Source organism: Crocodylus porosus, unplaced genomic scaffold, assembly GCF_001723895.1.
Source record: "Crocodylus porosus isolate Cpor-Errol unplaced genomic scaffold, CroPor_comp1, whole genome shotgun sequence".
Classification (NCBI taxonomy): Eukaryota; Metazoa; Chordata; order Crocodylia; family Crocodylidae; genus Crocodylus; species Crocodylus porosus.
Window position 1 is genome coordinate 42,184,859 of NW_017728886.1, and position 14,889 is coordinate 42,199,747.

A 14,889-nucleotide genomic window follows, 5' to 3' on the forward strand; every position below is an offset into this window, starting at 1 on the left:
CGCGTCTCTCACCGCTCCAGAGCCTACCTGAGTGTATTTTAGCCTACCTGAGTATGTGGTATTACTCTGTCATTTTTAGTTTCCCAACATTCAATTTGCATTTACACAGTGATATGTTTGAATGTATAGTTTAAGTGCACAGTTTTGAAAATCCCTAGAGTGTGTCTACATGTGCATTTATGCTGGTATGAATTTACTGTGCAGTAAGTTAACATGAAGTAAGCAGGAATAGGCTGGCATCTACACATTTAGGCATTAAAGTACATTAACGTTGTGTGTGGACTGACTTGGGACTAAATTTCGTCCCAAATCAGTCCACACACACAGTGTGCCAGTAGGCATCTACATGGGTGTTACTATGCAGTAATTAATCAGGCATAAATCTGGTACCCACATGATGTAAGTATCAAATTTATGCTCAAGCTGATGTAAATTGTCACATTTACAGGCATGCATGTGTAGACACACACCTGCACTGCACAGTAATTTTGCTTACTGCACAGTAAATGTGCATGTGTAGACATGCCCCTAGAAACCACTTGATCATACACTTTATGTTAATGTAGATACATAAACACTGTGAGTAATAAATTGATTTAATTAAATACAAAAGCCTGTTTTTATTGCATTAAACACAATGTATGATAGAATCAATGAAAATAGAATGGAGCCACAGCCTGTTACCATAGGAAGTTCCTATCCAGAGTAAGTGTGTAGATATTCTTAAAGATATAGAAAGTATAATAGCTGTTATTCTGAAGTGCACACTTTTTCACTCCTAATTCAAGATGCTTTATAAACAGCTACTCAAGATATAGCTGAACTGACAAAAAACAGCACTCCTGACACTGCATGTGTAAAAAGGTATTGCTATCTTCCTACTGTTCAACTCAGCAAAAATGTTATTAAAGATTTCCAATCCTGTGTAGTGCATGGCTCTGGCTAACAGAATACTGAATATTTTACCATGAATAATCAGTTTAAACCAGAGTGGTTACTAGGTATTTTCATCTGATGGCTGTATAGTGAAAAAGATTCTTAGCGTATTGCTTTCTACATTGCAAAATCCACAGCTATAATTAGCACACTTGTTGGCAGGCCTGAAAGTAAGGCAAAGGGCTAAACTAACAGTGTCAGCAAGACACATTATAGTAGACAATTCAGTGGAGGCTGCTTTGTGTTCAGCACTTGTGAAGATATGCCCATTAACATAGGGGCCTAATGATGGCTTTGGAACCTTCATTTGATTACTGCTTTTGAAAATACTGGTCCAGTTAAACAAATATGAAGAAGAATCCTTGAGAGAGAATGATAGAGAAACTAACAGAATTGATGCATCTTATATCTCTTTCTACACACCCTGTTAATCTATACCCAAAGCAAATTTAGATTCCTTTACAGTTCCTCAGACTTGCAACACCTGGACAATAGGTATATTATCCCCACCCCCTATGTACTCATTATGTCTGGGTTTGTCCTGAAATCTGCAAGTTATATCCATGTAACAAGGTTTGAACTTACTCTTGATGGTCTTGCTCAGGAATATGTCGAATAACTTCATAAACTGTACTATTTATGTCTTGCCTTGGGATAAAGTCAGAGTCAGAAACAGGTTGATTTGAAACCTAAAAGTAACAAATAACATTCCTGCTATGAAAACAGGTGTAAAGATCTACTATAGAGAATGAACTAGAACCTTAATTTTTGGTTATTTGATTATTGTTAAAAACACATACCCTGGAACAACCAGTGGCGTCTGGAAAAGCAACAAATTCATAGATTCCAAAATCATCCAGAGCATTTTCATGCCCTAAAATTAAAACAAGCAAGCAAACAAACAAAAAATGGATCAGGAAGTACTGTATCACTTGAGCTGGGATGAATACATACTGCCTCCTGAGTGGTATTGGTTGTAGCCATGTTGGTCTAAGGACATAGGCAGACAAGGTTCTTTGGGTAAACATGATATCTTTTATTAGACCAACTAAAAAGTTGGGAAAAAAGTTGCTTTGCAAGCTCTTGGCCACAAACACCCTTCTTCAGTCATAGGGGAGAGTCTGCTGATGTTTTGTGTGGAAAACTGGGTGGAAAAGAAGCCATGAAGTTCTGTGAAAATGCTAATGTATGGCAGTGAGGATAAGAGGGAATGGGAGACACCAAGGAAGCTAAAATATACAACCAACCCTTCGATACCACCAGATTTTCACTGAGCAGAATACCCATGATTACCACCTTGTAAATCTCAACAGGGCTTTCACCAAACAAAAATGCTCTGGGAGAGATAGATCACACTTTTGAAAGAGCCACCCAGATACCATGTGAAGAATTGCTGCAGTACAAAAAGAAAATCTCCATGAAGGTTGGTAGAGGGCCAATGTGTTGCTTATCTTCAAGAAAGGAAGGAAGGAAGATCTAGGTAACTACAGGCCAATCAGTTTGACCTCAATCCCTGGAAAAGGCTTGGAAAAAATTATCAAAGAATCCATCAACAACAGGCTAATGGAAGGTGACATTCTGAGAGCTGGCCAACATGGCTTCATTATGGGTAGGTCTTGCTTGACCAACCTCATTTCCTTCTCTGACCAGGTGACACATCTGGACAAGGGAGAAGAGGTTGATGTCATATACTTGGATTTCAGAAAAGCCTTTGACTTGGTCTCCGATGACATCCTCATGGTAAAATTGGGAAACTGCGGCCTTGACAACCTTACAGTCTGATGGCTGGGGAACTGGCTTCGTGGTTGGACCCAGAGAGTGATAGTTGATGGAATAGAGACAACATGGTGCATGGAGACCAGTGGCATCACCCATGGCTCAGTACTCGTACCAGCACTTTTTAATGTATTCATACATGATCTGGATTCAGGTGTGAAAAGTGGACTGGCTAAGTTCTCAAATGATACCATGTTATGGGGAAGTGTGGTCATGCTAGAGAATAGGCTGGGGATTCAGGCCAACCTAGACAGGCTCACAAGATGGGCAGATCAAAACCTGATGACATTCAACACTGAGAAATGCAAGGTGCTCCACCTCAGGAGAAAGAACCCATAACATACCTGTAGTCTCGGCAGTGGTAGATTCACTAGCACAACCAAAAGAGGCTTGGGGGTCATGATTGATCACAGGATGAACATGAGCCACCAATGCATTGCTGCAGCTGGCAAAACAAATAGAACTCTGGCTTGCATCTACCGATGCATCTTAGGCAAGACCCAAGAAGTCATCCTCCTGCTTTGTTCAGCCTTGGTGAGGCGACAGCTGGAGTACTGCATCCAATTCTGGGCTCCACACTTTAGAAAGGATGTGGAGAAGCTTGAGAGAGTCCAGAGGAGAACCATGTGCATGAACCACGTCAAGAGATCAGGCCTTAATGAGAAGAGGCTGAGAGACGAGGCACTCTTCAGCCTGGAGAAGAAAAGAGAAAGCTCAGAGGGTACTTGGTGGCATAGTATATAAGGGGTGTGCATCAGGAACTAGGAGAACATTTGTTCACCAGGGCACCCCAAGGGAAGACAAGGCCTAATGGTCACAAACTGCTGAAAGACTGTTTTAGATTGTACATAAGGAAAAACTTCTTTATCGTTCGATTCTCCAGAGTCTGGAATGGACTCCCCCTAAAAGTGATGCAAGCAAGTACTCTGGATACATTCAAGAAATGCCTGGATGCTCGCCTTGCTGGGATCATCTGATCTTTAAACAAGCACTGAACCTTGCTAACGTCACCAGCAGAAGCAAAACTCCTATGGCCCAAAACACACCGAATGGGCCCAGACCATGCTGGGACAAGAAATGTAAAACCTGCCAACACATCTCCCCCACTTCCACAATAAACACACTCCACAAAAGAACCATCACCATTCCAGGATCTTATACCTGAACCTCCAGAAATGTAATATATCTCTTACAGTGCACTAAATGCCCTGATGGAAAATATGTAGGAGAAACCAAACAACAACTGCGTACCAGAGTTAATGCACACTGAAAATCTATCAAAGGCAGAAATACTCAATTATTTGTGGGTGCACATTTCTCACAAGAAAACCACTCTTTTTCCAATCTCTGAGCTGTAATTCTCAAAGGGAATTTACAAATCCCCTTTCTTAGATGAGCCTATGAACTTCACTTCATAAATCTACTTGGAAGAAAAAATCATGGATTAAGTATATATGTAGTGGAGCACCATTGGGGTGGTCACCACTTTAAGGGCTTGTGCAGGCTACAGAGGAGCCTACAGTGGGGAGTGGCAGAGCGATACCCTTCCCTTGGAAGGATTTTAAGGTGGGGGAAGGTGTGTGGCAGCACACCTCTGGGTGCTTGCCACTTTAAGGGCTTGAGCCTTAAATCCTCTGACTGCAGAGCCAATTGGGTGGTCACATGACAGCCAGGAGATCACCTGGTTGGAGCAGGGCTGAGCAACTGCAGTATAAGAGCAGGGTCTGAGAAGCAGAGCTAGTAATTGCTGTTGGGATGCTGCTGAGGTAACATTGCCTGGCTAGAGAACTGCTGCTCCCAGGAACATTTGGGAGATCAGGGTAGGAGCTATGGGGATGCAGAAGGTTTCTAGGGACCCAGCGGGGAGTCCCAAGCCCTGAGGAAATGGCTGTGGACCTGAGGAAGAGCTAGGCCAGTCTAGGAAAGGGGCTTAGAGAGTATGGCTTACTGAGGGGCCAGGCAAGCCGCTGATTAGAACTGGCTGTGACTAAGGCCAGAGGGTCAGATGAGCCCAGTGGAATAAATGGCAGATATAAGATCTTTGGGGCTCTAGGTAAGCCTGGCATAAGATGACTATTTTATGGTGGGGCCCAGGAGGGACCCCTGCTGAATAGGAAGGTCAGCTGCTGCTAGACTGATCTCATAGAACCTTGACTGGTCAATGCAGTGGGGCTAAGGCTGACATGCCGAAGGGCAAGTTAGCCCACTGAGGGGCAGGCCAGGGATGCGGAGAGCTACTGGGACTCTGACTGGCCCAGAGGCAGGGTCAGGGTATTGAGGAGGCCGAAGGTCCCTCTTTGGCGTGGGGGGTATCCACTACCAAGAGAGGATAGGAGGTCAGCCAGCATGCAGGGTGGTATGAAGGAGGCTGAAGCTCAGCCTCCAGATGGGAGGTATCCTGCAAGGGGCCTGTGAGTCATGGGTCCAGCAGATGAGAAACAGATTATGAGGTGGAGGCCCAGGAGTGAGCAACTAAGGAAGAATATCAGGAAGCCCAGAGAGGGGAAGAAAGAGCAAGGCAGCTGGACCTGCAGTTGGTTCTGGGGAATGCCCTAAAACTATACTTTGCTGGGGAGGATGGTGTGGTGGGGCTGCCTGTGGCAAGGCAGTCCCCAGGAAATGCCACATCAGTACCTCGCTAGTAAATGGTGAATATGGGACACTAGAAAGCCTCAGTCCCCACTGCTTTATGGGTGACCCTATGGATGGGAAAGGCTAGGGGAGCACACCTTAACAGAAAAACAACATGGAGGCCAGCAGGGTCCAAGGCCCAAAGTCTGAGAGTGAGGTCTGGGTGAGAACGCAGGGGCCAGAAGGGCCTGAGGTCCAAGGCCTAAGTGAGAGTGAGGCTTAGCGGGAGGCCTGAGTAGGGGCAAGGTCCAGGTATGTCAACAGATGTCTGAGGCCTGAGTGGGCCATGGGACCAGAGTTGGGTCCAGGCTTGTTGACAGACACCTGAGGCCCATGGGGTATAAGACCCTACAGCCCCAGTGAGGGGGTGTGAGTTGAGGCCCCATTGAGGCGGGGCATGTGGCCATGATAAGGCTGCAGACAGCTGAGGCCAAGTTTGGACCAGAGGCCAAGCACAGCCCAGCAATGGGGCCAGGGGAGTAATTTTGGATGCCATTTGTGATGCATGGGACATGGTAAATGGAAGCTCGCAGCTGTGTATTGTGCCACTGGCATTAAGTGGGCAGCCTCCTGCATTTTTCCATCTGTTTTATTTCATACATTAAGGTGTGGCAGGAAGGGCCAGGTAGACTGCCCTAGACAGGTGGGCAGGCTGATACTGACCCCTGGGAGGGCCCCCTGTGGCAATAGAGATTGGATTTATGGGATGTTATAACCTGCCTGCCAAATGATAACCCCAGGTAATCTGGCTGCATTTTACTAGCTACACTCTAGTAGCTCACCAATTCAACATTTCCCCCCTTTCCCCCTCCAACTACCTGTTTCACACGTATTGTCTCCCATTCCCTCTGATTCTCTGCCATGCATGTGCATTTTCACAGACTTGCATTTTGGCTTCTGTTCCACCCAGAAGAACTCACAAACACCAGCAGACTCTCCCTATTCCTGGAAAGGGTGTTTGTGCCCAAAAGCTTGCAAAGAACAATTTTTCCAACCATTTAGTTGGTCTAATAAAATATATCACATTTACCCAAAGAACCTTGTCTGCCCCCTGCCTCCTGAGGTATTGCATTCTCCAGATATTTATATCATCTCTAAGATATCTCCCCTCTACAGTGACTCAATTCTTATCCCCTTAGCACTGTATAGTGCTCTAGCCCAATTCTTCTGAGTGTGTCTGAAATAGAAGGGGTGTTTTTAATCTGGATGGGCTAGCCAGATTTAGGTAATTTAGATTTAAAAACAGCAGAGACAAAACAACTTGGGTTCTCATTTGAGTTAACAGTTTGGCAAGGGAGTCTAAGGTTAGGTTCAAGCTACTAACTTGAATTAAAAGCCAGGTTGTCCCATCTGCTGTTATTTTCACCTAAATTGGTTATCTTGGGTGAGGTAATCCAAGTTAAAAATGCATGCTCTCTTCCTCCCTCCCTTACTTATTTCAGTACAGGCATAACCTCAATTACTGTGGCTGGAATTGGACTTTGTGGTCAAATTTTGTTTTTTAGCGTTACCTGAAAATGTCTGTGTTTTTCGGTAATCTGCATCAGGGCTAGAAAATATAAATAAACCTTTTAGTTTGCTACCACTTGCAAAGAAAAGAAATATAGTCTGAAAAAATTACACTTTTTTGGTAGAAAAGACACAAATACAAATGATTTATCTTATTACCTGCTCTGTAACTTCTTTTGTATGACTGAAAAGAAGAAAAAATGGTAAATCAACATTTATGTTATAATGCCCAGGAAGAACATCTGTAATACAATTTAAGCTTAACCTACCTTTGTATGGCTGATATCTTTTCCATAAGAATAAAAGTGTCATAGACAGCATCAAAAACAATGAAATTCCAGTTATTACTGCTAGAGATGACAAAGACTTCCCTTTCTGAGCAAGCTTCTCAAGTCCTATGTCAAAGAAAAAAAAAAGAATTGTAGCCTTTGTGATTAGTGTTCCATTATATATACACGAAGTCCTTGGACTTACAACACAAATGGTTCCTGAAAACCGTGTCTTAAGTCGAAACATGGTAACTTGGAACCAATTTTCTCATAAGAAACAATGTTATAAATGGGGGATTGTTCCCAAACGAAGGCCCGATACCTTATTTTCACCAAAAATAACCCATAATTTTGTCCTCAATCAATTTATAGATGAGTAATATAGCTACATTAACGTATTTATATTGTAAATAGGAATCATATTGATTTGGAAGGACTTCTTTGAGGTGACTTTGCTGGACTTTTTCAAAGGCTCTTGGTTAGACTTTTTGAAGGAGTCTTGGTTGCAGATTTTTGTGGAGTCTTGTCTGTTTTCTTAAAGAAAGTGTCCAAAGAAGTCTGAACAGATGTTCTGCAGGGAGATGAGCGATGCAGCAGACTTGTTCGCTGGTGCATCGGATCAAGCATTGTAAAGTTGAAACTGACATCGTCATAATGTTGAAACAGGGTCTCAATTTATAAACATTGTTAGTGCGAAATGTTGTAATGTTGAAATGTAGTTTGAAATGTTGTAAGTCAAGGACTGCCTGTACTATGCTATTGTGTCTTCGCTGAAAAAATATCTTCACACATGATTTATGGCTAGAGAATCTTACTCATGCATGACTCCAGGATTATTATAAACTATGTAATGCATTATTATTCAGAGAGAGACCTGAAATAGAAGTCTGATAATGTTTATATTTGAGAAAACACTCTAAAATATGTTTAGTCCCCTTAAATGAGTGGAGGACACTAAAAACATTAGGGCAAACAGTACCAGATGCAAAAAACAGTTCATCTTCCACATTTACACTGGTATAATTTATACTAATTTTGTACACTGTACAGAGCAAAGAGATGACCAGTTAGTTTACAGGAGGCACTGTTATAACCACTAGATGGCAGACAGCAGGTTTGCTTTCAGCACGTCTACCCAGGGATAGCTCTAGATAAACAGCACGGACACCAGTGTAGTTTTACTCTTAAATTTTCCAGAAGTATTGCTACATTCGACTCAAGTAGGTTACTTTGATGTAGGGCTGTATACTGTCTGCCCACTCTTTGGTTATGCTGATAGAAAGACAGGCTACATCAGTGTAAAAGTGCACTGCCACAGTTGAATTTAGCTGCCTAGCACCACTGAGAATGGACATACCTTATATATAAAGATGCAGGGATATTGCACCACAGAGAGAACAGATGATTTGACCAAGATTACACAGAAAATTAATATCAGAGTTGGAATTAGAAAACTTAGTTTCCCCTTGGTTCAAATGCTGTACTTTAACTACAAAAACATTTTCCAATGTACATTGCTGACAATCTGTTTTCTTGGCTACACTCCCTTGGAGAGAGAGTGCAATTAAAATGAACATAAAGTTGTTTGACTGTGTTTGGTAATTGTTTTCATCATAGTTTGTAGAACATAGTACTAGGAGACAATGGCACACTACTGAGCATTATGTCTGCAAGTCAAAACTGGAATTTGACAACTAGTAGTTGCATTTACACATCACCGTACGGTAACATTTGGAACTACTAAAACACAGCATAGAATGGGTACTGCAACATGCGCGCCGTTATATCTTGCCATTAGGTCTCAGTACTGACATGCTATGCTCATGGAGCAAGCTGCTACAGCAACATAGCTGGTGATCATGTGTAGACACATGCAATCACTACATTGCTGTAGTGCACTGTATGGCAAAGTAGCACATCACTATGTCACTGTAGGGCGATGTGTAGATGTGTCCACTGGGAAGTTTCTCCCTCAAACATACTGGTTAAATTCCTGCCTCCATATAGCTGCCTTGTCTTCCTGTGTCCTGGCCAGCAGAGCTAGATAGACATACAGTTATGAGCCCATTGCAGTTTCTGAGACTGAGAATGTCCACTATGATGTGCATTTCCAGGGAAGTCAAGAAGGACTTCTGAACAGCTCAAACCATTTTGCTCTGGGGTTTCTAACCCCCTGCTGCCTAGACAAACTCTTACCATTGCTCATGGCAGAAGCTTGCCCTTATAGTTTCATTAGTCTTTGACACATGTGAGGGGTAATTTTAAGAGCTACCTACAATCAAAACTTTAGAGTAAAACAGTATTTTGAGTACTGTGGACAAACCATGAAATAAGAAGATAGTAATTTAAAGATGTTCCAGGTCAAGAGAATGAACATGTTTCCATATTTAAAAAGTGAGTATTCAAGCAAGCAGCAGATAAAGATTTTTATTATACTCAGGGTCTCTCTACATGTGTGGTTAAGGGCACAATGGTATCTAATGAGCGATCCACACAACTGCACCTCCTGTCATGCCACACATTACACCTTATTGCTGATGCGGAGGGAGTCCAATCATGATCCAGGGCTCCCCTTACACCAACTCCTATGGTTGCAAGCCTCACAGCTGATGGGGCTTTCATCGGGGCAGCATTCCCTGCACTGGTTCTGCTGTGAGCCCCACAGCTGATGTGGGCTGTGGGGCTCACCCCAAGATCCGCACTAAGAATGCTGCCCCCACCATGAACCTTGTGAACTGTAGGGCTCTCAGTGTGGGCTACAGGGAAAATACTGCACCTGCTGTGAGTTGTGGGGCTTGCAGTGGGGGCAGTGGGGGCAATGTGGAATACACTGCCACCACATTATGAGCCTCCTGAGGTGCAGGGCTCACAGAGAGGGGTAGTGATTTCCCCACTGCCACCTCTGTGAGTCCCACACTTCATGAGGCTTTCAGTAGGAGCAGTGTTCTCCCCTCTGCAAGTCCCACAGCTGAAGAGGCTCACAGTGGGGGCAGTGCCATTAATGGTGCCATCACTGTGAGCCTTGTTAGCTGTGGGCTTGGCAGCAGATGGTGTTACCTGTGGCTAGGAGCCCCTCAGTTGATGGGGCTCTCTGACACAAGGGAGCACCTGCCCACATGTTCAGTTAATGATGTGATTGGAACAGGCTACAAAGTTATTACACATTTTTGTGGAATGACTTTGTAGCTTATCACTTGTTTGATCACAGCATTAATTGGTTGAAAGTGTGGATGGGTCACAAGTGAAGTGTAACATGTGGAGGGGGTCTTATCTGAACCAGCTTCAGTGGGCTAATGAGTTTTTCTATGTAGTTTCATTTATAGATGCCCAGTTGGAGAGAGAGCATTGTTATAAAACATCTTACATTTTTTCAGCACATACTTTGTTTATTTTCTCAAAAAAATCTGAGTTGCAGAAGTTGCACTTGCCCATTAAAAGCCTGGTGCCTAGTAGGTGGAATATGATCTAAGTGGATTTGAGTTCCTAAATCTGATCCCATTCCACCATGCTCAAGTCCCTGAAAAAAGTTAACATGCCTACTCTTAGTCTTCTCACAACATGACATCGTCTTCCCCTCAAGTCACATGAAAAAATGAGCAGAAGGATGATCCACCCATGTTCTGGGTTGCCTGCTTTTCAGTGATTTGAGTAGGGTAGGACAGGATAACAGTTAGGTGCTTAAGTCCACTGACGCACCTAAAAGGTGGAATCAGATCTGACGCTTAGACTCCAAACAGGAAAGACATGAATATCCTTATTTCAGACACAGTATTTAAACCAAAACCATCAAGGAGAATTTATGTTTGTCATTTATGTTTCTCTGGTTTTGTGTGTCAGTAGAAGTGTGCGGGTTTCACAGTTGAGTTTTCCAGTATAAAATGTAGGTGTTTTCTCAATTAGGATTGATTGTTCCATTTGGAAAGACTGATAGTAAGTCTTGGTACAGATCTCAAGGGAGGTCACTGGTTGCCGTCTGCCTCCCAGCATGCAGGGACTGCACATCTGCTGCTGTATTCCTTTATGGAGTCCTCCTGCTTAGTACTAGAAGGACAGTTCCATTAGGTGGTGCCTTGACCCTTCTCTTCCTTTCTTGATAACTGCACTGATTGTGTCACCACAGAATGAAGGAAGAGAACAGCCTCTGGGTTTTCTAGAGTGAAAGGATTAAAATCCTACCTCACTATGTCTGTCTAATGTAAGGCAATTCTTACAGAGCCTGTCCTGTAATTTTCCTTACAGTGGAATCATTGCACTTCATACTCCAGTTAAATGCCTATTATCATAATATCAAGACTGTCAACAAGAGCTGTATATTATCACCACCACAGCACTGTGAAGAGCACAAGTGCTAGGGTGGGATAGTGGGCATTAGATGAGCGTATATGCTACATTTCCTAGATATAGTGGAAGTTATGGTTTAATTCCCTTGCCTGTGTGTCAGTGCTTGCATTTCAGTGTATTTGCATATACATTTGCTTGAACACTGTCTTTCACAGTAAACCACATGGAAATGAAATTGTTCATCCCAGTGGTGTACCAAGGCTCTCTGGAGCCTCACAGACCCCACCCCACACAGACAGCTGTCTGCCCTCTCCCCCCCACCCTCTGCAGCCATCCGCAGCTCAGTCCTTCTCTCCTCAGTTACATGCAGGGAGCTGCTGCTTGGCTGTCCTGAGCAGCCCCACAGATGCAGAGGGCCAGGCTGGGCTGGGCCTGGTGAGGAGCGCTGCCAGTATGCCATCTCTCTGTGGGCAGGCAACGGCAGCCCTGGGAGGGGTAGCTCAGCTGCAGGGGGGCCAACATGAATTTTGGGGGACTCTAGCCCACAAAGCCCTCCCAGTGCCACGGCCCACAATGGCACAGTGTGGCACAGTGCTCCTGGCATGGCTGGCCTGGCCCCAACGACCCCCCCATCCCCCTTCCAGGTAGGTCATGACTCTCGGCCTGGCTCAACCCCTTCTCCCCCAGACACAGCACCACTTGGCCTGCAGGTACGGTGCAGCTCTTCAGGCAAGACCCCAGCCCTGGTCCCCCTCCCCCAGCCCCATTGGTGGAGGAGAGGCCCTGCTTTCAGCTCCCAGGGAAGAGAACGTGAGAGACGCAGTTTTAAACTCAGTAGCGAAAATGGGCGCTGAGTTTAAATTCTGGCTTTCACTTCCTTGCTGGTGAGGATCCTGGGCACCAAATTGGAATGGGCCCCTGGGCATGTGTGCCCAGTTTGCCCGTGCATTAATTGATATAAAGATGGGTTAGCTTGATTAATTGAGTAGGTCTTAAGAATAAGTACAAGTAGTTCAAAAGTTTATAAGTTCATAAGTTCAAGTATTTTAATATCTGTCTAACAAATTGTTTAGTGAGCAGTTTGACCTATGCATGAATAACTAATGCTAAATATAATTTTAGGAAACATAAGTACTAATATAGAAAGAAAACTATTCCGGAGTCGGCTTGACCCAACTGGAAAGAGGAAGACGCTGAGGTAGGCTTGACCCAACTGGAAAGAGGAAAATGCCCTTGTGATGATTCCCATCACAAGAGATAATTATAACTAACAGAAAAAATTATGTTATGACTAATCTCATTGCGCGCGCAACTAAGCATACGTAGAAGGAACCATATAAATATGGAAGTTAAATATTCCTCTGGGTAGCTCTTGGCCCTTAAGGCGGGAGTCTACCCTTCTGCAGAAGCAATAAATTTTCTACTGGTACTCCTGTGTCTCTTGACTTATATTATCAAGGCTAGTGCCCACGACGCAAGACCAAGCTGTCCTTTCCTGTTTGGGCAGCTAACTCAGGTTTTGCTGACATAATCCACCTATGGCCTGGCTGCCTGGCTGGTGCTCCCCTCAGTCCTGTGCCCAGGGGCCATGGCCTCTCCTTGGTATGCCACTGGTTCATTCCCTCCCAGTAGCTAATCAGGTCCCCTGCACATTTGGGACAGGCCTCTGCAAAGATGTGTTACTAACTAGCAGTATTCTTGATGTGTCTCTTTTCCCAGTTCATGCATGAAAGGCTAACTTACTAGGCACCAGGACAAATAATATTTGTCTCTCAGAGTCTGTCTTTAGTTAAATAAATAAAATGAAATACCTCATCAAGTGCAAATACAAAAACCAAAATGTGTATCCATGGTTTCACAGAGCAGGAAATGTGTTGGATTGATTACACTCAGTCAGATTATATCCATATGCCAGAACTTGTAAAGTACCATGGTTTCATTTAGAGCATTGCTAATAATTACAGTAAGAGAACACAGTTCCCAGACTGAAAGGTGCCAGTTAGAAAAGAAGGAAATGCCTTCTTGGGGGAAGAGAAACCAGTGTGGATTAGAAACTGGTACAGCCCCATTCCCAGTATAACTGCTCAGATATTACAAACAGAAATTCATGCATGTATCTGTTAGAGGTCTGTTCTGCTGCTTTTTTTCAGATAACAATATTTATGATTCTAATAATGTGTTGTCTTTGTCATTACTAGGTACTGAACCAAAATCTCCAAATCTAAGAGAATGAATTCTAGTTCCTCAAACATATTTGATGCTTAACTCAGTGAAATCCGTATGGGTTGGGGAGCCATTTGACTGGGAATTACTTATATGGCTCTAGGCCTAAATCCTCTACCTGACACCCATTGTGCAGTCATGTCCTATGTGAGATCAAGCACAGAGATGAATGTATGGTTTACTCTTTGAGCAATGGGCTGCACAGACTGTTGACTTACAGTTTATTAGGGGAAATGGTCTCAAATTCCAATTTTATAAGTACTAGAGCTACCAGATATGATATTTACAACACTTCATCTGTTAAACAAAGAAGATTTAGTCTTTCAATCAGTAATCAGAAAGAATACCACATGATTTAAGTAATCAATGTCATATCACAAATACCAAATAACAAAGGGAATTGTTGTCAAACACCACCAAGCTGAAATTGCCTCCTGAGCTATGTTTCAAGTTTGCTTAAATCTTGAATGAATTTGCAATATTAGAATGGGCTAATTTTTTTGAATAATGTGTTCAAAATTCATTTTGAGAATCTGGCATTTGTATTATGACTGCAGTTTCTTTCTACCTAGTACATGTATGGGAGTTCATTAGCTTATTACAGGCTGAAAGGAGTATTGTCCAGTAGATTGGTCATTAGGCGCTAAGAGAGCTATATTTTTAATTCCAAACCCTGCCACCCATCTGCTCTGTAGCTATGGCAGGGAGTGGTGATTTACAGATCCCTGATGAACGGGGCTGTTGATCAGATTCTCACATAAACTGTAGAGCTACATAGCTCCCTAGCATGTTGGTTCTGCTATTCTTCATTTTGCATCTAGCACTGAGTCACTCTACAGCAAGAATGTTTCCACAAGACTTATTAAGACAACATGAAAAAATATTGTATCCATATAATTATGTATGAAAGAGGGTGGAAAAAAGAACCTGCCATACACTGCAAAGTTAAACAATTAAAAGCTAGAAAATGCCAGATTTATAGTGACCTATGAAAGTGTAATTCATATCCCTGTGCCATGAATGAAGCAGAGGTCCTCTGGGTGAGAAACGTATGTGAACATGCAGTTAAAGACTTAGAAATGCATTGTATTTATTGTGAAGGAGATGGAGATGGGGTATGAGAAAGGGATGCTGAGCATCCTGAACTTAACACACTGTAGAGCAGCTCTGGCAGTGGTGGACTGAAGACACTGCAGCATTTCCAGAGCAGCATTAAGCTCCATATTGGTGGGGGTTGGGCATGGAGCAGTGTTTCTGGCCCCAG

At 43.3% G+C, this 14,889-nt stretch overlaps 1 protein-coding gene across 1 annotated transcript in view; it reads right to left on the reverse strand.

Annotated features, from left to right (window-relative positions):
• The window catches only part of HEPACAM2 (HEPACAM family member 2), a 43,873-nt gene that overhangs the window by 8,816 nt on the left and 20,168 nt on the right, over positions 1 to 14,889 (reverse strand). The window contains exons 5-9 of the mRNA XM_019531176.1: positions 7,122 to 7,247; positions 7,012 to 7,036; positions 6,855 to 6,892; positions 1,737 to 1,810; positions 1,522 to 1,625 (exon numbers count right to left, since the gene is read on the reverse strand). Coding sequence (XP_019386721.1) covers positions 1,522 to 1,625; positions 1,737 to 1,810; positions 6,855 to 6,892; positions 7,012 to 7,036; positions 7,122 to 7,247 — 367 coding nt within the window. The remainder of the gene's footprint in view (positions 1 to 1,521; positions 1,626 to 1,736; positions 1,811 to 6,854; positions 6,893 to 7,011; positions 7,037 to 7,121; positions 7,248 to 14,889) is intronic.